The sequence below is a fragment of the Manis javanica genome, chromosome X (genome assembly GCF_040802235.1).
Source record: "Manis javanica isolate MJ-LG chromosome X, MJ_LKY, whole genome shotgun sequence".
In the NCBI taxonomy this organism is placed as follows: domain Eukaryota; kingdom Metazoa; phylum Chordata; class Mammalia; order Pholidota; family Manidae; genus Manis; species Manis javanica.
This window is the reverse complement of record NC_133174.1, coordinates 140556715-140579646: the sequence shown is the minus strand read 5'-3', so window position 1 is coordinate 140579646 and position 22932 is coordinate 140556715. Positions and strand designations below refer to the sequence as shown.

At 37.2% G+C, this 22932-nt stretch overlaps 1 protein-coding gene across 1 annotated transcript in view; it reads right to left on the bottom strand.

Annotated features, from left to right (window-relative positions):
- The window catches only part of CLIC2 (chloride intracellular channel 2), a 35888-nt gene extending 13364 nt beyond the window's left edge, over window positions 1-22524 (bottom strand). The window contains exons 1-3 of the mRNA XM_017678960.3: window positions 22156-22524; window positions 7500-7609; window positions 7249-7374 (exon numbers count right to left, since the gene is read on the bottom strand). Coding sequence (XP_017534449.1) covers window positions 7249-7374; window positions 7500-7609; window positions 22156-22212 — 293 coding nt within the window. The 5' untranslated portion in view covers window positions 22213-22524. The remainder of the gene's footprint in view (window positions 1-7248; window positions 7375-7499; window positions 7610-22155) is intronic.
- Window positions 22525-22932: the final 408 nt, after the last annotated feature.

Here is a 22932-nt window from a genome sequence, read left to right as displayed (position 1 = left end):
GATACTTCCCTTCCTTGATTTATCTTTACTTAGTACTTATCATTATCTAAAATAATTTACTTTTGCTTTTTACTTGCTTAGTTGCTGTCATTCCCAACTAGAATGTAAGCTCGACTAGGGAAGAGAGTTTTCGCCTCTTTTGCTCACTGATGTGTTCCAAGTGCCTAGAATAGTACCTACACTTAGTAAGTATTCAGTAAATATTTGTGGAATGATTAAATTAATTCATTAATTTCCTTAACTTGTTAAAAGCATCCATCAGAAAATTACAGCAAGCATCATATTAAATGGTGAAATGTTAACTATTTCTCTTTTTTTTTTACCATTACTCTACAATTACATGAAGAACATTATGTTTACTAGGCTCCCCCCTTCACCAAGTCCCCCCCCACACACCATTACAGTCACTGTCCGTCAGAACTATTTCTTCTTAAGGATGAAACCAGTAAAGGAGAATAATCATCATCGCTACTGGTCTTCAACATTGTGCTGCATATCCTCACCAGTAAGACAAGAAAAAACATCATTCTAAAACCATTTACATTGCATTTGGAACAAGACAGAGATGTCTACAATTTCTATTATAGTGATACGGTTTTCGAGGTTCTAGCAAGTGGAAGAACAACAGTATAATTGTATACCTACAAAACCCAAGAAGGTGGAGGAAAAATTACAAGAATCAATGAGTTATTTAGTAAGGTGGTTAAATACAAGTCAACAGTAAAAAAAAAATAACCTTTCTAACTAGCAATAACCAGATAGAAATGGATATTAATGGCATATTCCATTTATAATGTTAAAATAAAATATAAAAATTTATACAAGATATAAAAATTCCTATGACAAAGTATAATATATTTAGAAGTAATTTAATGCAAAATGTCATAGAACCAATACAAAAAAACAACAAAATTTCATCAAAGAACACGAGACAGACACTATTAGGTTGATAATGATGAATGGATAAACATGTGATATGTATATGTATATACAATAAAATATTCATCCATGAGAAAGAATGAAATCCTAACATTTGTGTCAACATAGATGGACCCTGAGGGCATTATGCTAAGTGAGATAAGTCAGACAAAGACAAATACTGTAGAATATCACTTATATGGAATCTAAAAAAGCCAAACTCATAAAAATAGAGTAGAATGGTAGTTACCAGAGGCTGAGGGGCTGCGGTAATTGGGCAGATGTTGTTTAAGTGTAAAAACTTGCATCTGGTAAATAAATAAGTCCTGGAAATCAAATCATAGTGATTATAGTTAACAATACTGTGTTAAAACTTTGAAGTTGCTGAGACTAGATCTTAACCATTTCACCATGAAAAAAATGCTAATTATGTAACGTGACAGAGTGTTAGCTAATGCTACAGTGGAAATCATATTGTAATATATGTGTATTAAATCAACATATTGTATGCCTTAAACTTACACAGTGTTATATGACAATTATATCTTAGCCAGAAAAAAATAACATATGATGGTACCCAAATACTCAAACCATGTTCTATGATGGGAAGAATTCACATCATAAAACTGAAATTTATTCAAATAGTAATATAAATTCAATTCAATTTAGTTAAAATTTTAAGTTTTTTAAATTGAGGTAAAATTCACACAACATAAAACTCACCATTTAAACTATTTTAAACTGTACAATCCAGTGGCTTTTAGTAATACAGTATTGTGCAGCCGTCACCCCTATGTAGTTCCAGGGCATTTTCATCACACAAAAAAGGAAATGGTGTTCCCATTAAGTAGTTACTCCCCATTAACTCTTCCTTCCAGTCCCTGGAACCACTAATCTTTCTGTCTCTATGGATTGCTTATCCTAGACATATATAAATGGAGTCATACAATATGTGGCCTTTTGTGTTTGGCTTCTTTCACTTAGTATAATGGCCAAGGTTCATTCATATTCCAGTATGTATCAGTACTTCATTTCTTTTTATGGCTGAATAATATTTCATTGTAATGGATATGCCACATTTTATTTATCCAATATCAGTTGATGGAGATTAGTGTTCTTTCCACTTTTTGGCTGGTGTGAATAGTGCTGCTATGAACATTGTCTACATGCTTTTGTTTGAGTACTTATTTTCAGTTGAGTGTATACTAGGTGTAAGATAAAAGAAACCAGACCAGGCAAGTGCCAACAAAGGAGCCAAAAAAATTTTTATTAGCGCCATCCCGGGTGAGGTTCACTGGTCCGTACATGGGCCAGGGAGGTTGCACCCAGTAGGAGGGGTGACAGGATTATCAAGGGAGCTGGGAGAGCCCTGAGGGTATTGCAAACAGAACTAATTGGCCAGTATGGGTGTCAAAATCACCGATGATTGGTCATAATGGGCGTGGGGAGAGAGTACTACAACACATGTTCTAGGCGGGACCTGCGGCTAGGGACCGTCCATTGAATCATTTGAGTGACATTCGCCATTCTCTTCCTTACTTTGCTCGAGTCGGGTTCCTCCAGTGAGACCAGTCTCTTCCTCAGATACCTCCGGTCTTACACTAGGAGTGGAATTGCTGGGTCATATGGTAACTGTATGTTGAACTCTTTGAGTAACTAACTCTTCCACAGTGATTGCATTCCCACCAGCAATGTATGAGAATTCCAATTTCTACACATTCTCATCAGCAATTGTTGTTTTCTATTTTCTTGATGATTGCTATCTTAGTGGGTGTGAAGTGGTATTGTATTGTGGTTTTGATTTGCATTTTCCTAATGACTAATGATGTTAAGCATCTTTACATGTACTTATTATCCATTTGTATATATTCTCTGGAGAAATATCTACTCAAGTCCTTTGCCAATTTTTAAATTAGAATGTATTTCTGTTGTTGAATTGTAAGAGCTCTTTATATATTCTGGATACTAGACCCTTATCAGATACACAGTTTGCAAATATTGTCTCCCATTCTGTGGGTTGTATTTTCATTTTCTTGAAAGTGTTCTTTAATGCACAAAAGTTTTTAATTTGATGAAGTCTAATTTATCCATTTTTTCTTTTGTTGCTTGTGCTTTTGGTGTAATATTTAAGAAACCATTGCCAAATATAAGATCCTGAAGATTTACCCCTATGTTTGCTTCTAAGAGTTTTATGGTTTTAGCTCATATGTCTAGGTATTTTATATGCTTTGCATTAATTTTTGTATATAATGTGAAGTGTCTAATTGTATTCTTTGGCATGTGAATATCTAGATGTTCCTACATCATTTCTTGGAGAGATTATTCATTTCCCATTGAATGGCAGGCATTCTTTGTGAAAGTCATTTTACCATAGATATATGGGTTTATTTGTGGACTCTCAAATTTATTCCATTCATCTATAAGTCTATTTTTGTGCATACTTCACTGTTTTGATTACTGTAACTTTGTAGTACATTTTGAAATCAGGAAGGGTGAGTCCTCTGATTTTGTTTTCTTTAGCAAGATTATTTTGGCTATTTGTGGTCTCCTGCAGTTCCATATGAATTTGAGGATTGGCTTTTTCATTTCTTCAAAAAGACCATGGGGTCAGTAGATCTCTTTGGTGAGTATTCCTGTCTTATTAATAATTGTCTTTTTTTGTATCATTAATCTACAATTACATGAGGAACATTACGTTTACTGGACACCCCCCATCACCAAGTCCCCCCCACATACCCCATTACAGTCTCTGTCCATCAGCGTAGTAAGATGCTATGGAGTCACTACTTGTCTTCTCTGTGTTGCACAGCTCGCACCGTGCCCCCACACACACACTATACATGCTAATTGTAATGCCCCCTTTCTTTTTCCCTGCCCTTATCCCTCCCTTCCCACCCACCTCCCCAGTCCCTTTCCCTTTGGTAACTGTTAGTCCATTCTTGGGTTCTGTGAGTCTGCTGCTGTTTTGTTCCTTCAGTTCTTTTCTTTGTTCTTATACTCCACAGATGAGTGAAATCATTTGGTACTTGTCTTTCTCCGCCTGGCTTATTTCACTGAGCATAATACCCTCTAGCTCCATCCATGTTGTGGCAAATGGTAGGATTTGTTTTCTTCTTATGGCTGAATACTATTCCATTGTGTATATGTACCACATCTTCTTTATCCATTCATCTACTGATGGACACTTAGGTTGCTTCCATTTCATGGCTATTGTAAATAATGCTATGATAAACACAGGGGTGCATATGTATTTTTGAACCAGGCATCTTGTTTTCTTCATGTAAATTCCTAGGAGTGGAATTCCTGGGTCAAATGATATTTCTATTTTTAGTTTTGTGAGGAACCTCCATATTTCTTTCCACAATGGTTGAACTACTTTACATTCCTATCAGCAGTGTAGGAGGGTTCCCCTTTCTCTGCATCCTCGCCAGCATTTGTTGTTCCTAGTCTTTTCTATGTTGGCCATCCTAACTGGTGTGAGGTGATATCTCATTGTGGTTTTAATTTGCACTTCCATGATAACTAATGATGTGGACCATATTTTTTTCTTTTTTATGGCTAATTAATATCCCTTTGTGTATATGTACCACATCTTCTTCATCCATTGATGGACACTTTTGTTGTGTCCATATCTTAGTAAATAATGTGGCAATAATCATAGGGGTGTACATATCTTTTCAAATCAGAGATTTTGTTTTTTTGGGTAAATTCCTAGAAGTGGAGATAGTGGGTTGTATGGTATTTATACATTTCATTTTTTGAGGAATCTCCGTACAGCTTTCCATAGTGGCTGCACCAGTTGACATTCCCACCACCAGTGTAGGAGGGTTTTCTTTTCTCCACATCCTCCCCAACACTGGTTATTTCTTGTCTTTTAGATAGTGGTCATTCTGACTGGGATGAGGTGATATGTCACTGTGGTTTTGATTTGCATTTCCCTGATGATTAGTGATGTGGAGCATCTTTTCTTGTGCTTGTTGCCCATCTGTATTTCTTCTTTGGACAATACAGTTACGTGTCACTTTCTCTTCTTTCTTTTGTTCTCTGTCTGTCTTTCTGTCTTTCTTAACTGAACCTTGTTTTGTTAAGTGTGGCAATATACTAAATATACTACAGGGTGGCAATATACTAAAAGTGTAGTTAAAACTACATTTCCTAGCTCTACTTTGTACTTAGATATGACCATATGAATTATTTCTAAATAATGAGATGTTAGTGGAAATTGCGAGTGTAGCTTCTGTGAAAACTCCTTAAAGCTGATTTGAATCCTTTGTATTTTGTTTTTCTTCTTCCTGTGTGGGAGTTAGAGCTTTTGCCTGGAATTCCAGCAACATTATCAACACAAGTTATCTTTGAGACTGGAAACCTCATCTTAAGGATGGCAGACAAGAAAGATTAGAAGTAGCCTAGGTCCCCAGTGAAAGTATGGAGCTGTCATTCCAGACATACAATCCCTCATTCTTGACTTATCATTATGTGAGAAAAATAATATCCACATCTATTTAAGCCACTACTTTTGGGGGCTCTAGTTATCAGAGTTGAATGCAATCCATAACTGATACATAAGCCAATAGAAACTCAGAAGGATTTGACAAGATGATTCACAGAACAAAACCAAATGATTAACCAACATGTGCAAAGATGCTCAAAGTCACCTATTTTTCAGGGAAATACAAATTAAAGTATCAATGATATATCACTACACCCATCAGACCAGTATAAATTTAAAAAGAGTGATAATACACGGCACTACAAATATGTGGGAAAAGTGTACTCTCATATATTTATGGCTAAAGCAGTAAAAATTTAAAAAGACATACCATTTGAATTTTGCTCCTGGGAATCTATTCCATAGGAATGAAAACACCAGTACATAAGGGCATATGCGCAAGGATGTTATTTATAGCACCGTTTATAGAAGTAAAATACTGTCCATCAGTAGAGGAATAGTTCAGCAACTTGTAGCACATCTGTGTCTACTATGCAGCCATTAAAATAGTAGGTTAAGTCTACACTGATGAGTGAAGGCTTTGAAGTGAGATAAGCATGATGCAATATTTATAAGGTAAATTTTTATTAATATGCATATATAAATGTAGAAAATGGCATGGAAAGATATACAGTGGTTTTTTTCACTAGTTATCTTTGGGAGCAAGAAAAGTTTGAGGAGCAGTTGGCGTGAGGGAAAGAAGTAGTAGAGGGAAAAAGAACCAAAGAAGGCTCAATACTAATGGACAAACTTAGAACGGGTGCTTAAAATCTAATGAATGAAAGAGACTTAGACAGTATAGGCACACAGAAGAGAATCCAGAATATTATCCAGGTTCCTAGGTAGAAAGAATTACGGACTGATAGAAACTTTTGTTTATGCTTTATATATTGTTTTATGACTTAGACTTTATTTTTTGGAGAGATTTTAAGTTCACAGCACACTCCTGACCAATGGAAACTCTGAAATAATAAATGGGTGTCATTTTAAGACTGAGTTTGTGGTAATTTATTGCACAGCAATAAAGAAATGAATACAACAGGCTTCTTGTTTCCATATACTATTCTGCATGGGAAGACATATAGCTGTCATTCAAGTATAAACAGTTCAGTTCTGGCCTCTAGCTATTGTGTTGGGTATGTTCAGCTTTCATGCCACCAGTGATGTGAACGTCTAGTCCTGACCCATCCTCATAGGTTGTACAGTGTTCTTACTCCATGCCCTCACTTCTACCCCACCATGGGTTTCTTCTCTATTTCTAGACCACAGAGAATTTACTTTATTACTTCAAGTATTCTATGCATTAAAAAATAATTTGAAAGGCTATATCTTTCATTTTGTGTATTTGAAGTTGAAGGGGGGAAGTTTATGCATGATAGACACACTGTTTCCCCACCTGCAAAGCTAAGAGATCAGACTAAATTAAAGGCTATTTCAAAGCTGAATATGTTCTGAGGGCTTTACAATAAAATTGGTCTTATTTCTATCAGTATAACTGCTCCCAAACTCCATTATGGATCCAATAATATGGCTGAAATTAAGTGTGGCTCAAATTTACCTGTCTTTTCCAGGTTTCCAAGACTATCCTTTGCCCTTTCTTAATATACTAACTACATTTCATAAAGTTTTACCAGCTGTACATATATTAAATAATTCTATAGTAAAGTTTCTTACTCATATATGGAGTGATCAGGTGAATCTTTGCAAAAACTTTCCTGGAAAGATAGCAAAAGAGAGGTCTGATGCTGAAAAAGATGTCTAGAGATAAGAACCCTCAATCTGGAATTAAAAGTCCAACAAAATAGATTATCTCAAGAATAACATCCTGTAAAATGCTGTACCTTGGAGGAGCCAGTGTCTGCTCTAGAAACTCCTCAATTTTAATGAAGTCTGTCTTCAACTCCTTGTTATATACCAGGAAGGGAGGATTGGTCCCTGGGGCTAAGTCCTTCAGTTCTTCAGGCTTTCTGTGATCATTGAAAATAAGAAGAGTCAGGCCTCTAAAGAAAGTATGCATTATACAAACACCAACATTGTACTGGTGTCTACCAATTTTAATCCCCAGAATGAAACATGTCCTGATTTCTCTTACCTGGTCATGTCAACAGTTGTCACATTGAATTTAACTCCTTTAAGCCAGAGTATCATAAAAAGGCGTTGGCAAAAGGGACAGTTTCCAATACTCTCCCCATCACTTCCAGCCTATTAAGATAAAGAAAGCTGTCATTCATTCCTTTCTTCAACAAGTACATATTGAGTACCTACTGGGAAATGAATTAGTTGTTAAAGACAAAATTGGACGTCCTTAATTTCATGGGTTCTACCATCTGTGACCAAAGAGAGATAATGAAACAAATAAACTTATTGTATGTAAAATTACAAGTGTGATAAGTATATAATAAAATTATAAATTATATCTATTACCAGAATTTATATAACCATTTCTATTGATGGACATTTCAAATATTTAAAAATTTTTACTATGGTAACACCTTCAGCAACAAATTTTTCTAGGCATGTAACTTATTCCACTTTTAAGATTTTATCTTTTTTTCAATTTTTTTTTGAGAGGGCATCTCTCATATTTATTGATCAAATGGTTGTTAACAACAATAAAATTCTGTATAGGGGACTCAATGCACAGTCATTAAACAACCCCAAGCCTATATCTCAACAGTCTCCAATCTTCTGAAGCATAACAAACAAGTTCTTACATGGTGAACAAGTTCTTACATAGTGAATAAGTTCTTACATGGTGAACAGTGCAAGGGCAGTCATCACAGAAACTTTTGGTTTTGATCACGCATCATGAACTATAAACAATCAAGTCAGATATGATTATTTGTTTGATTTTTATACATGATTCATATGTGAATCCCACATTTCTCCCTTATTATTATTATTATTATTATTTAATAAAATGCTGAAGTGGTAGGTAGATGCAAGATAAAGGTAGAAAACATAATTTAGTGCTGTAAGAGAAGAAGATGATCAGGTGTGTGCCTGTAGACTAAGTATTCATCCAAGCTAGACAAGGGCAACAAAACATCCATGGATGTAGAATATATCTCTCAAAACAGCAGGGGTAAGGTTCTAAGCCTCACCTCTGTTGATCCCCAATTTCTCACCTGATGGCCCCCCTGCGACTGTGCCTGTCTTAGGTTGTTCCTCCCTTGAGGAATCTTACCCGTCTCTGGCTAACCAGCCATCTTCCGGGGCCATACAGGGAAATGTAAAGTTGGTAAGTGAGAGAGAAGCCATATTGTTTGAAAAGGTTAGCTTTTTACTTCTTTGCAGATTTATGCCTTGTGGCTTCTATGCCCAGCATTTGTCTTGAGGTATCTTTACCACTTGGAAGAGTTATGATACTCGGGAATTTCGATATGAGGCACGAATTCTACTTAGGGGTTGTAATTATGAAGGAAGAAGAGAAGCTATAGAAGTAGCAGATGGAAGAAAACAGGGGAAGATTGATTATTTCTTTGACATATCTTCTTGTAGTGTAACATAAGCATGTATAGGTTTTAAATTACTAATTAAATTGTGTGCACACATTAACATAATAGGAATACAACTACATAACCAAAGCAGACCTACAATTACCAGCCATCTCCAGTGAAACCAAGAAAACCAGTTAGGCACCCTTGGCATTTGTGAAAACTTATCCATGATATGATGGATATTGTCTAACTGAATTTGAATATTTTGAGAAAAATCAGACAAATTAAAACAACACATTCCTGGGAACTGTTCACATCCCATGTGTTCTTTTAACAGTAGATAGTCTATAGTCGCATGATTTTGGAGCACTGCAACTTGCCCTTCTCCTAATTCTTGGTTGAGTTTCGACAGTATAGATCCAGTCAAATTTGTTGTTTTACTGTATGCACAGGCCAGCTTAGATATCTCCTTCATTCCAATGGCAAGTCCAGGAACCGGTGGGATGAATGCAGCTACAACTGCAGCAGCACCAGGGTATTTGTTGAAGTTTTTTGATGATCATCTTCTGGAATGACTCTTCAGAATGTTGATGTTGGAAGTTCTTCTTCATATTGTATCTTAATTCGTTTTCTGGGTAGCCAAATTAGGCTTTGATCCTCTGTATAAACACAAACAAGCCCTTTGCCTACACTTTGATATGCCCTTTATACCATTGTGAAGAGCTTATTGAAGATCACCACACAGGAACTGCTTTTTTTTTTAAGAGAAAGAAATATTATCAGAAAAATGTACTTCCATAGCTGATCATCTGACACCCTTTAAATGATCAAAATTAAGGATATTTAAAGCATGTATTAATCGTTGATTTGCAGTTAGTTTTATCCTATCAGGGAGTAATCCCCCTTTTCTTTCTTTTTTTTTGTTATCATTAATCTACAATTACATGAAGAACATTATGTTTACTAGGCTCACCCCTATACCAGGTCCCCCTCACAAACCCCCTTACAGTCACTGTCTATCAGCATATCAGCATAGCAAAATGTTGTAGAATCACTACTTGTCTTCTCTGTGTTGTACAGCCCTCCCCTTTCTCCCACCCCCCCATTATGCATGCTAATCATAATACCCCCTTTCTCCTCCCCCCCCTTATCCCTCGCTACCCACCCATCCTCCCCAGTCCCTTTCCCTTTGGTACCAGTTAGTCCATTCTTGGGTTCTGTGAGTCTGCTGCTGTTTTGTTCCTTCAGTTTTTCTTTGTTCTTATACTCCACATATGAGTGAAATCATTTGGTATTTGTCTTTCTCCACTTGGCTTATTTCACTGAGCATAATACCCTCTAGCTCCATCCATGTTGTTGCAAATGGTAGGATTTGTTTTCTTCTTATGGCTGAATAATGTTCCATTGTGTATATGTACCACATCTTCTTTATCCATTCATCTACTGATGGACACTTAGGTTGCTTCCAATTCTTGGCTATTGTAAATAGTGCTGCAATAAACATAGGAGTGCATCTGTCTTTTCCAAACTTGATTGCTGCATTCTTAGGGCAAATTCCTAGGAGTGGAATTCCTGGGTCAAATGGTAAGTCTATTTTGAGCATTTGGAGGAACCTCCATACTGCTTTCCACAATGGTTGAACTAATTTACATTCCCACCAGCAGTGTAGGAGGGTTCCCCTTTCTCCACAACCTCGCCAACATGTGTTGTTGTTTGTCTTTTGGATGGTAGCCATCCTTACTGGTCTGAGGTGATACCTAATTGTGGTTTTAATTTATATTTCTCTGATAATTAGCAATGTGGAGCATCTTTTCATGTGTCTGTTGGCCATCTGAATTTCTTTTTTGGAGAACTGTCTGTTCAGTTCCTCTGCCCATTTTTTAATTGGATTATTTGTTTTTTGTTTGTTAAGGTGGGTGAGCTCTTTATATATTTTGGATGTCAAGCCTTTATCAGATCTGTCATTTACAAATATATTCTCCCATACTGTAGGATGCCTTTTTGTTCTATTGATGGTGTCCTTTGCTGTACAGAAGCTTTTCAGGTTGATATAGTCCCACTTGTTAATTTTTGCTTTTGTTTTCCTTGCCCGGGGAGATATGTTCAAGAAGATGTCGCTCATGTTTATGTCCAAGAGGTTTTTGCCTATGTTTTTTCTAAGAGTTTTATGGTTTCATGACTTACATTCAGGTCTTTGATCCATTTTGAATTTACTTTCGTGTATGGGGTTCGACAATGATCCAGTTTCATTCTCCTACATGTAGCTGTCCAGTTTTGCCAGCACCATCTGTTGAAGAGACTGTCATTTCCCCATTGTATGTCCATGGCTCCTTTATCAAATATTAATTGACCATATATGTTTGGGTTAATGTCTGAAGTCTCTAATCTGTTCCACTGGTCTGTGGCTCTGTTCTTATGCCAGTACCAAATTGTCTTGATTACTATGGCTTTGTAGTAAAGCTTGAAGTTGGGGAGTGAGATCACCCCTACTTTATTCTTCTTTCTCAGGATTGCTTTGGCTATTTGGAGTCTTTGGTGTTTCCATATGAATTTTTGAACTATTCGTTCCAGTTCGTTGAAGAATGTTGCTGGTAATTTGATAGGGATTGTGCCAAATCTGTATATTGCTTTGGGCAGGATGGCCATTTTGACGATATGAATTTTTCCTAGCCACGAGCATGGGATGAGTTTCCATTTGTTAGTGTCCCGTTTAATTTCTCTTAAGAGTGACTTGTAGTTTTCAGGGTATAGGTCTTTCACTTCTTTGGTTAGGTTTATTCTTAGATATTTTATTCTTTTTGATGCAATTGTGAATGGAGTTGTTTTCCTGATTTCTCTTTCTGTTGGTTCATTGTTAGTGTATAGGAAAGCCACAGATTTCTGTGTGTTAATTTTGTATCCTCCAACTTTGCTGTATTCCGATATCAGTTCTAGTAGTTTTTGAGTGGAGTCTTTAGGGGTTTTTATGCACAATATCATGTCATCTGTAAATAGTGACAGTTTAACTTCTTCTTTACCAATCTGGATTCCTTTTATTTCTTTGTTTTGTCTGATTGCCATGGCTAGGACCTCCAGTAGTATGTTAAATAACAGTGGGGAGAGTGGGCATCCCTGTTTTGTTCCCGATCTCAGAGGAAAAGCTTTCAGCTTCTCGCTGTTCAGTATAATGTTGGCTGTGGGTTTTTATCATATATGACCTTTATTATGTTGAGGTACTTGCCCTCTATTCCCATTTTGTTGAGAGTTTTTATCATGAATGGATGTTGAATTTTGTCAAATGCTTTTTCAGCATCTATGGAGATGATCATGTGGTTTTTGTCTTTCTTTTTGTTGATGTGGTGGATGATGTTGATGGATTTTCGAATGTTGTACCATCCTTGCATCCCTGGGATGAATCCCACTTGGTCATGGTGTATGATCCTTTTGATATATTTTTTAATTCGGTTTGCTAATTTTTATTGAGTATTTTTGCATCTACATTCATCAGGGATATTGGTCTGTAATTTTCTTTTTTGGTGGGGTCTTTGCCTGGTTTTGGTATTAGGGCGATGTTGGCTTCATAGAATGAGTTTGGTAGTATTCCCTCCTCTTCTATTTTTTGGAAAACTTTAAGGAGAATGGGTATTATGTCTTCTCTGTGTGTCTGATAAAATTCCGAGGTAAATCCGTCTGGCCCGTGGGTTTTGTTCTTGGGTAGTTTTTTGATTACCGTTTTAATTTCTTTGCTCGTAATTGGTTTGTTTAACTTTTGTGTTTCTTCCTTGGTCAGTCTTGGAAGGTTGTATTTTTCTAGGAAGTTGTCCATTTCTTCTAGGTTTTCCAGCTTGTTGGCATATAGGTTTTCATAGTAGTCTTTAATAATTCTTTGTATTTCTGTGGAGTCTGTCATGATTTTTCCTTTCTCATTTCTGATTCTGTTCATTTGCGTTCATTCTCTTTTTCTCTTAATAAGTTTGGCTAGAGGCTTATCTATTTTGTTTATTTTCTCAAAGAAACAGCTCTTGGTTTCATTGATTTCTGCTATTCTTTTATTCTTCTCAATTTTGTTCATTTCTTCTCTTATCTTTATTATGCCCCTCCTTCTGCTGACTTTAGGCCTCATTTGTTCTTTTTCCAGTTTCGATCATTGTGATATTAGACTATTCATTTGGGATTGTTCTTCCTTCTTCAAGTGTGCCTGGATTGCTATATACTTTCCTCTTAAGACTGCTTTTGCTTCGTCCCACAGAAGTTGGGGCTTTGTGTTGTTGTTGTCATTTGTTTCCATATATTCCTTGATCTTTATTTTAATTTGTTCATTGATCCATTGATTATTTAGTAGCATGTTGTTAAGCCTCCATGTGTTTGTGAGCCTTTTTGTTTTCTTTGTAGAATTTATTTCTAGTTTTATACCTTTGTGGTCTGAAAAATTGGTTGGTAGAATTTCAATCTTTTGGAATTTACTGAGGCTCTTTTTGTGAGCTAGTATGTGGTCTATTCTGGAGAATGTTCCATGTGCACTTGAGAAGAATGTATATCCTGTTGCTTTTGGATGTAGAGTTCTATAGATGTCTATTAGGTCCATCTGTTCTAGTGTGTTGTTCAGTGCTTCTGTGTCCTTACTTATTTTCTGCCTGGTGGATCTATCCTTTGGGGTGAGTGGTGTGTTGAAGTCTCCTAAAATGAATGCATTGCATTCTATTTCCTCCTTTAGTTCTGTTAGTATTTGTTTCACATATGCTGGTGGTCCTGTGTTGGGTGCATATATATTTATAATGGTTATATCCTCTTGTTGGACTGAGCCCTTTATCATTACGTAATGTCCTTCTTAATCTCTTGTTACTTTCTTTGTTTTGAAGTCTATTTTGTCTGATACTAGTACTGCAACCCCTGCTTTCTTCTCTCTGTTGTTTGCCTGAAATATGTTTTTCCATCCCTTGACTTTTAGTCTGTGCATGTCTTTGGGTTTGAGGTGAGTCTCTTGTAAGCAGAATATAGATGGGTCTCGCTTTTTTATCCATTCTGTTACTCTGTGTCTTTTGATTGGTGCATTCAGTCCATTTACATTTAGTGTGACTATTGAAAGTTATGTACTTATTGCCATTGCAGGCTTTAGATTCGTGGTTACCAAAGGTTCAAGGTTACCTTCCTTAGTATCTTACTGCCTAACTTAGCTCACTTATTGAGCTGTTATATACACTGTCTTGAGATTCTTTTCTTCTCTCCCTTCTTATTCCTCCTCCTCCATTCTTTATATGTTGGTTGTTTTATTCTGGGCTCTTTCGTGTTTCCTTTAACTGCCTTTAGTGGATAGTCGATTTTATTTTTTGCCTTTAGTTAGTATTTGGTTGGTCTGCTTTCTTTGCTGTGATTTTATTTTCTCTGTTGACATCTGTTTAGTCTTAGGAGTGCTCGCGTATAGAACAGTCCCTCTAAAATACCCTGTAGAGGTGGTTTGTGGGAAGCAAATTCCCTCAACTTTTGTTTGTCTGGGAATTGTTTAATCCCTCCTTCATATTTAAATGATAGTCGTGCTGGATACAGTATCCTTGGTTCAAGGCCCTTCTGTTTTATTGCATTAAATATATCATGCCATTCTCTTCTGGCCTGTAAGGTTTCTGTTGAGATGTCTGATGATAGCCTGATGGGTTTTCCTTTATAGGTGACCTTTTTCTCTCTAGCTGCCTTTAAAACTCTTTCCTTGTCCTTGATCTTTGTCATTTTAATTATTATGTGTGTTGGTGTTGTCCTCCTTGGGTCCTTTCTGTTGGGAGTTCTGTGTATTTCCGTGGTCTGTTCGATTATTTCCTCCCCCAGTTTGGGGAAGTCTTCAGCAATTATTTCTTCAAAGACACTTTCTATCCCTTTTTCTCTCTCTTCTTCTTCTGGTACCCCTATAATACAGATATTGTTCCTTTTGGATTGGTCACACAGTTCTTTTAATATTGTTTCACTCCTGGAGATCCTTTTATCTCTCTCTGTGTCAGCTTCTATGCGTTCCTATTCTCTGGTTTCTATTCCATCAATGGCCTCTTGCATCTTATCCATTCTGCTTATAAATCCTTCCAGAGTTTGTTTCACTTCTGTAATCTCCTTCCTAGCATCTGTAATCTCCCTCTGGACTTCATCCCTTAGCTCTTGCATATTTCTCTGCATCTCTGTCAGCATGTTTATGATTTTTATTTTGAATTCTTTTTCAGGAAGACTGGTTAGGTCAGTCTCCTTCTCTGGTATTGTCTCTGTGATCTTGGTCTGCTTGTAATTTTGCCTTTTCATGGTGATAGAGATAGTTTGCAGAGCTGGCATGAGTGACAGCTGGAAGAACTTCCCTTCTTGTTGGTTTGTGGCCTTCCTCTCCTGGGAGAACAGCGGCCTCTAGTGGCTTGTGCTGGGCAGCTGCACACAGAAAGGGCTTCTGCTTCCTGCCCGGGTGCTATGGAGTTTATCTCCGCTGTTGCTGTGGGTGTGGCCTGCCTTGGGCTGCTGCTCCAATGTGGTGGAGCCATGTTGGAGGGGGAACGGCCAGTAGGCTATTTATCTCTGTGAGCGTCCTCCATGCTCCCTGCTGCCCAGGCGGTTAGAGTGCCCAGAGATCCCCAGATTCCCTGCTGCTGGACTAAGTGTCCCAGGACGCTTCCGTTGGGCGGAGGGGTCCCTGTCCCTTTAAGACTTCCAAAAGGCACTCGCTTTTCTTTTTCCCGGGTGCAAGTCTGCAGGGACCCACTCACAGGTCTTACTGTCCCTTTTCCCTAGTTTCTAGCACCTCACGCATGCACTGTGTCTTTGGTCTGGTGTGGATGGCTGGGGCTGGGTGTTTAGCAGTCCTGGGCTCCCTCTCCCTCCCCGCTCCAACTCCTCTCCTCCTGCTGGGAGCTGGGGTGTGGGGTGCTTGGGTCCCGCCGGGCCGGGGCTCGTTTCTTACCCCCTTCGTGAGGCGCTGGGTTCTCGCAGGTGTGGATGTGGTCTGGCTGTTGTCCTGTGTCTTCTGGTCTGTCTTTTAGGAAGAGTTTTATTTGTTGTATTTTCAGAAATATATGTGATTTTGGGAGGAGATCTCCGCTGCTCTACTCACACTGCCATCTTGGCTCCGCCCCCCTTTAAAAAATTTTTTTTTGATATCATTAATGTACAATTACTTGAACAACATTATGGTTACTAGAGTCCCCCCATTATCAAGCCCCCCCACATACCCCATTACAGTCACTGTCCATCAGTGCAGTAAGATTGTATAGAATCATTACTTGTCTTCTCTGTATATACTGCCTTTCCCATGTCCCCCCCTACATTATGTGTGCTAATCATAATACCCCATTTTCCCCCTTATCCCTCCCTTCCCACCCACCCTCTCCAGTACCTTTCCCCTTGGTAACTGTTAGTCCATTCTAGGGTTCTGTGGGTCTGCTGCTGTTTTGTTCCTTCAGTTTTTTCTTTGTTCTTATATGCCAGAGATGAGTGAAATCATTTGGTACTTGTCTTTCTCTGCCTGGCTTATTTCACTGAGCGTAATACCCTCTAGCTCCATCCATGTTGTTGCAAATGGTAGGATTTGTTTTCTTCTTATGGTTGAATAATACTCCATTGTGTATATGTACCACCTCTTCTTTATACATTCATCTACTGATGGACACTTAGGCTGCTTCCATTTCTTGGCTACTGTAAATAGTGCAGCAATAAACATAGGGGTGCATCTGACTTTTTCAAAATGGGCTGCTGCATTCTTAGAGTAAATTCCTATAAGTGGAATTCCTGGGTCAAATGGTATTTCTATTTTGAGCTTTTTGAGGAGCCTCCATACTGCTTTCCACAATGGTTGAAGTAGTTTACATTCCCACCAGCAGTGTAGGAGGGTTCCCCTTTCTCCACATCCTTGCCAACATTTGTTGTTGTTTGTCTTTTGGATGTTGGCCAGCCTAACTGGTGTGAGGTGATATCTCATTGTGGTTTCAATTTTCATTTTTCTGACGATTAGGAATGTGGAGCATCTCTTCATGTGCCTGTTGGCCATCTGAATTTATTCTTTGGAGAAGTGTCTGTTCAGTTCCTCTGCCCATTTTTTAATTGGCTGATTGGCTTTTTGTTTGTTGAGGTTTGTGAGCTCTTTATATAATTGGATGTCAACCCTTTATCAGATATGTCATTATGAATATATTCTCCCATACTGTAGGATGTCTTTTTGTTCTACTGTTATTGTCCTTTGCTGTAATGAAGGTTTCAGTTTGATATAGTCCCATTTGTTCATTTTTGTTTTTGTTTCCCTTGCCTGGGGAGATATATTCATAAAGAAGTTGCTCATGTTTATGTCCAAGAGAGTTTTGCCTATATTTTTTCTAAGATTTTTATTATTTCATGACTTACATTCAGTTCTTTGATCCATTTTGAGTTTACTTTTGTGTATGGGTTTAGACAATAATCCAGTTTCATTCTCTTATATGTAGCTGTCCAGTTTTGCCAACACTAGCTGTTGAAGAGACTGTCATTTCCCCATTGTATGTCCATGGCTCCTTTATCATATATTAATTGACTGTATATGCTTGAGTTTATATCTGGACTCTCTATTCTGTTCTACTCGTTTATGGGTCTGTTCTTGTGCCAGGACCAAACTGTCTGGATTATTGTGGCTTTGTAGTAGAGCTTGAAGTCAGGGAGCATAATTCCCCCCACTTTATTCTTCCTTCTCAGGATTGCTTTGGCTATTCAGGGTCTTTTGTGGTTCCATATGAATTTTAGAACTATTTGCTCTAGTTCATTGAAGAATGCTGTAGGTATTTTGATAGGGATTGCATTGAACGTGTAAATTACTTTAGGCAGGATGGCCATTTTGACAATATTAATTCTTCCTTGCCAAGAACATGGGTTGAATTTCCATTTATTAGTGTCCTCTTTAATTTCTCTTAAGAGTGTCCTGTCGTTTTCATGGTTAAGATTATATCTTTAGAGTCAATCTTTAAAATAATAATGCTGAATAAAGAATATGTGCATTTTCCATTTTGATACATTCTGCCAAATATCCTTCCTGAAAGGTATTTTTCATTTGTTCACCAGCCATTTGACTTCCTAATTTTCCAGAATTGTTTGTTCATGACAGTTTTGCATTTTCTTATTAAGGTGATGATTTTTTCCTCATTGATTTGGAAAAAAATTTTGTTTACTGAAGGTATTAACTCTATGATACATATTACATGTAATTTTTAAAACATGTCTCATGTAAAATTTAAATCCTACCCTTATGACCTCATCTAAACCTAATTACTGGTTATATAAATCTATCATTCTTTTCTTCTATGCAGTCTAGTTGTTCTGATTATATATATCAAGATAACAAAAAAATACCTTCTTACTTTGTTTTACTATAATGATGCTTTCTCATGTATTCTTCTAGTATCTTTATGGTTTCATCTTTATATTTGCTCCACTTATTTGGAATTTATTTTGCATAAGGAGTGTATTGGGGCTCTAGCTATTTACAGTTTTTCTTACAAATAGTTAATAGTTTTCTTAACACCATTTATTTAAAAATCCATTTTTTCCCACTAAATGAAAACAACATGCTTTTCTGCTTTGAAATTTTATATATACTCGAGTCTGTCTGCAGACTCTCTATTCTTCATTTGTTCATTCACTCTCCTAATAATATTCACTAAACAAATATTTATGTGTTTAACATAGACCAGATATTATATATAAAAAAACAGATATTAAAACTGTGAGAAGATAAATGTCTGTTGTTTAAGCCACATAGTCTATGGTGTTTTGTTATGTTAGCATGAGTAGACAAGACACCATCCTCCCAGTTGCCCAAACTAGAAAATTGGGAATAATCCTTCTGTTTCACTCCCAACACTGAACCCAACACTAGTTCATGTCAGTTTTATCTATAAATATGTCCAAATAACTTGAGTTCTATATTTGCCATGGCTAATACATCATTCATTCATTCAATGTTTATTTGATGCTTACTATCCAACACTGTTAGGTGCTAGCTACCTAAGTCCAAAGACGTCAACATTTCTCATCTCTTGGACCTATTTTTTTCCTCTTTTGCCTCAATCCAAAGGAAATAAAAAAGGGTACTTCATATAATAGCTTCTCTAATCTGTCATTTCTAGCAATATTAAATTCCCAAAACCGTGGGCATAATTTTAATTTTTGGCAAATTTTCCTTTCCCCAGCAATGGGTGTGGCAGAGGAAATAATGTTTATTGTTGCTCTTTCAAGATGTCAGGGAGTGAAGAGGTATTGGAAGAGGCAACCAACCTTGGCAGTTACATATCTTTTGTAATTGAAACCACAGTAAGTAAGGATCCAATCAGAACCAGGTTTAATAAGTAGAAACATGATTAGGGGTGGGAGGCAGGAAAAAGAATGGACTCTGATAATAGATGAAGCAGGAAGGGTGGATCACCTTTGGCAAAAGGAAAGGCATAACAGTGAGGTGTGGGGGAAATGCAGTAAAGTTTTACAGGAAAACTGATTTAAAGTGCCATCACATAAAATTTTAGGATGTAAATTCCCTAGCCTGACTGATGAATTACCTACCTATTAAGTATCTTTAGCTGGCAAAAACAGGATGTAGTCACTTACCAAAACAACTTGTTCTCTTTGTGTTTGTGATCTAAGTTTCTAAACATGAAAAATAATAATAGGCACAATATTTGACATTTATAGTGTGTGTACTATGTTAACAACTACTGTGCCTTACATATTTGTTTTATTTAATCCTCATAACAAAGATGCTGCTGTTATTGCTCTTGTTTTACAGATGAAGAAATTGAGGCTCAGAGAAGATGACTTGCTCAAGTACGTACAGCTACACAAGAGTTGATGACATACACTCTTTTCACAGGAAACCCAGGTCTGTCTCTACTCCAGAATCCACATTCCGAAATTCTGCTGTCTCCCGCCTAACAGTTCTGTTGGACTTTTTAAATTAACCAGTCTTTGTGATAATTCTGAGAACCTTTGAAAATTTCTGAACATTCAGAGAAGAGTATCATCTCCTTCTTCTTTCCCACATACATAAAATATTTTTGACAAAAACACATTCAGAATTTTGACCCAAATGTTAGATTCTATAATGTTTTGTAAAAATCTACTAAAACTTAATTTTAGAGTGTTTGAAAGAGAGCACAAAAACTACATTTAAGAATGAAGAACAAACCAATAAGATAAACTGCATTTAGCAAATCCTTTCTTCTCAGAAGTTCCTGAATATATATCTTGCCCAGATCATTCAGAGTTGAAAGGCAATGTTTCCATGACAGATTGTATGGAACATACATACATAGGTGGTTTGATATAAAGTCTTAATTGTGACAGGAAAGTGCTTAATCTCTTGTAGGGATCTTATCAGTGATATGGGAAAGAATTTGTATGGTTTCTAAGCCACAGAGGTAGCTGGAGAAATCAGACTCATTTAATCTTTGAAAAGGTACCACATTATCTATAAATAAGATACCATTGGTAAAGAGCAGTGCTTTTTAAACTTATTCATTAACATTTTCACCCCTCTCAATCCATATGTCTCCTCCCAGGATCTTCTGTGAAACTTCCAGAGATCTGTGGAACACATCTTATGTAAAAGGGATTCCATCTGATGAAATTCTGGAAAATTTTACTGAAGTTTGCCAAAGTGAAAACAATTGAATAAGGTTAGATGTAGCTATTTTAAAGGTTGGGAACCCTAACATTGCCATTCCGTAGCTATGTGATGTTGGACAACGTTACTTAGCTACTCTTTGCTTTAGTTTCTGTATCCATAAAATAGGGTTAATAATAGATCACTTAGTACAGTGTCTACCATATAGTAACTACTCAATAAATGATTAGTTATTTAATCTGGAAGTTATGATTTTATTCAACATTTGCTCATACAATGTGTGATTTGCTAGCTTCTGTCCAGATTACTAACCAAATTTGGGAAGTCTACGAAGATAGACACATGGGTCAATGCCAATAACTGTTTAGAGGAGTTTGATTGATTGAATAAACAGTTCAGACAAAAGAAACACTTTAGTTATCCTGTGAAGAGACATTGGTTTGGAATTGGTAGATGTAAAAGGCCAGCTAGGAAATTAAGGGTTATTCATATCATGTCTAAGTAGTCACATGTTTTGCTAGAATCCAGAGATAGGGGAAGTCACACAGTTCAGCAAACTTACTTGGATTATTTTCCTATTTAGGAATTCAAGGGTCTTTCTCCTATAATTTTGAAAAGGCAGGTTGATTATATCTTTGGTGTATATATGTGGGCAGTTGTTAAATATGTTTAAATGGTTGTAAAAGTATTCCTTTGGCTAACAGATGTGGAGCATACCTTATTTTATGACTTTGTAAGCCATCAGGAGACTATATAGTTTCAGAGGCAAGTTGTTTAAACTTTATTGACTTAGCTTACTTATTTACAAGTGATGAGGACAACTACTACCATGACTACTACTGCTACTGCTACTATTACTACTGTCTCCAAAATTGTTATTAGGACTAAATGAGATAATATATGTAAAGTGTATAGAAAAGGGCCAGACATTATATAAGAATTTGTTATTATTATCCTGGATACTTACAATAGTCAGTGCAAATATAGACAGATACCATTAATAGAAGCAAGGATTTCGGAAACTACAATTTCTACTTGGAATAATGCATAAAAAGTTATTTTTCTTGATGAGCTAATTTAGAAACACATGTTCCTTTTTCCTGATTTAGGGGTTTTCCAAAGGGCTTTTCTGAAAAGTTAAGATATTAAGAACTCCAAAGCTGACCATAAAGAAGCAGCAGCATTCAAAAATGCGTCCCCCTCACATGACAGGCACACAGACCCTCGGCCCATGTGACCCTTCGGTCGTGTTCATCCATTGTGCGGGAGTTTTAGAAATCTCTGTTGGACTGTGTGGGAATGGGGCTTTCGGCCCATTGCTGGCCCTCTCCTCCCCCCATTCAGGACTTCCAAGACCCATCTCATAAAGCACAGATTAGGAGAGCAGGAAGCATCATTTTGTTCAGCTCCTTCATTGTACAAATGTAGGAACAAAGATCTAGAGGGAAGGATTTCTCCAATGTTACATAGGAAGCCACTAAGAATACAATTTAGTTACCAACCAGTCGAGTGTTCTTGCCACCAGATCTCCTTGTCTTTTCCACATGTGATGTTTTTCTATCATATCCAACAGCATCCAAACATCTAGGCATCTTTCTAGGACTCAGAGTAGGAATCTAATTACAAAATTATTTCCTATTTCTAGCCAAAATGTTGACCTTTTTAAGAAAACTGAGTTTCAGTGTCAAGAAATAATACATTCTGTATGCTGTTATTAAAGCTGGAAAACTTACCTTCACAAAAAGCTCAATTTCAGGGTCCACTTCAGTACTGGGAATCTGGCCTGCCATCTTTCTGTTTTTACTGCCAGTCGTTAGCCCCTGCCTCCTGCACAGTCCACAGTACTTGTAGACTCTTTCCTTCCAGTTTTATCCAAAGGCTCAAATAAAGTTGGTGCTTTAAGAGGAGAGTCCAGCTTTTAGTGAAATGAGTCAGAACTGGGGCCAGTCTCTCTTCTCAAGAGGTGGGGTGCAGAAAATTCTAGATGCTTGAGAGCAGCTCTTGATTTTGTTTTTCTTCTTCCTCTTGACCTAACATTTCAATCACGGAGGAGCAGAAGTGGTGTGTGTAAACTGGCTGGCTAGAAGGGTGGGGGTGTTTCCAGAGAGGCGTCAATGTCATGAGTCAGCATAGGAAAAACACATACACACAAACACACACATGCAGTGCTGGCTTCTACATATCGAGCAGACCAGATGTTCCCTAGAGCTTCCCTTTGAGTCCTGGGCTCCATGCCCAGAAAATGGCCTCTTATTGAAGTTCCTGTAACCTGACAGCAGCAGAATGCTTTTCCAGGAAAAGGGCCAGAAAAGACTTGGGTTTATCATTGAAAAGGATGTTTATCTAATGATACTGTCTAAAAGGGGGTTAAAAAAAGTGTACTTCATCAAATGTATCCACTCTCAGTTCTACTGCTCATGCAGCCATATTTCCCTTCTGAGTTGAAAATTTCACTTCTATTACCAGGGAGTGTTCACTGGGTTGGTTGAGTCTGGGGGTACCTGTTGCAT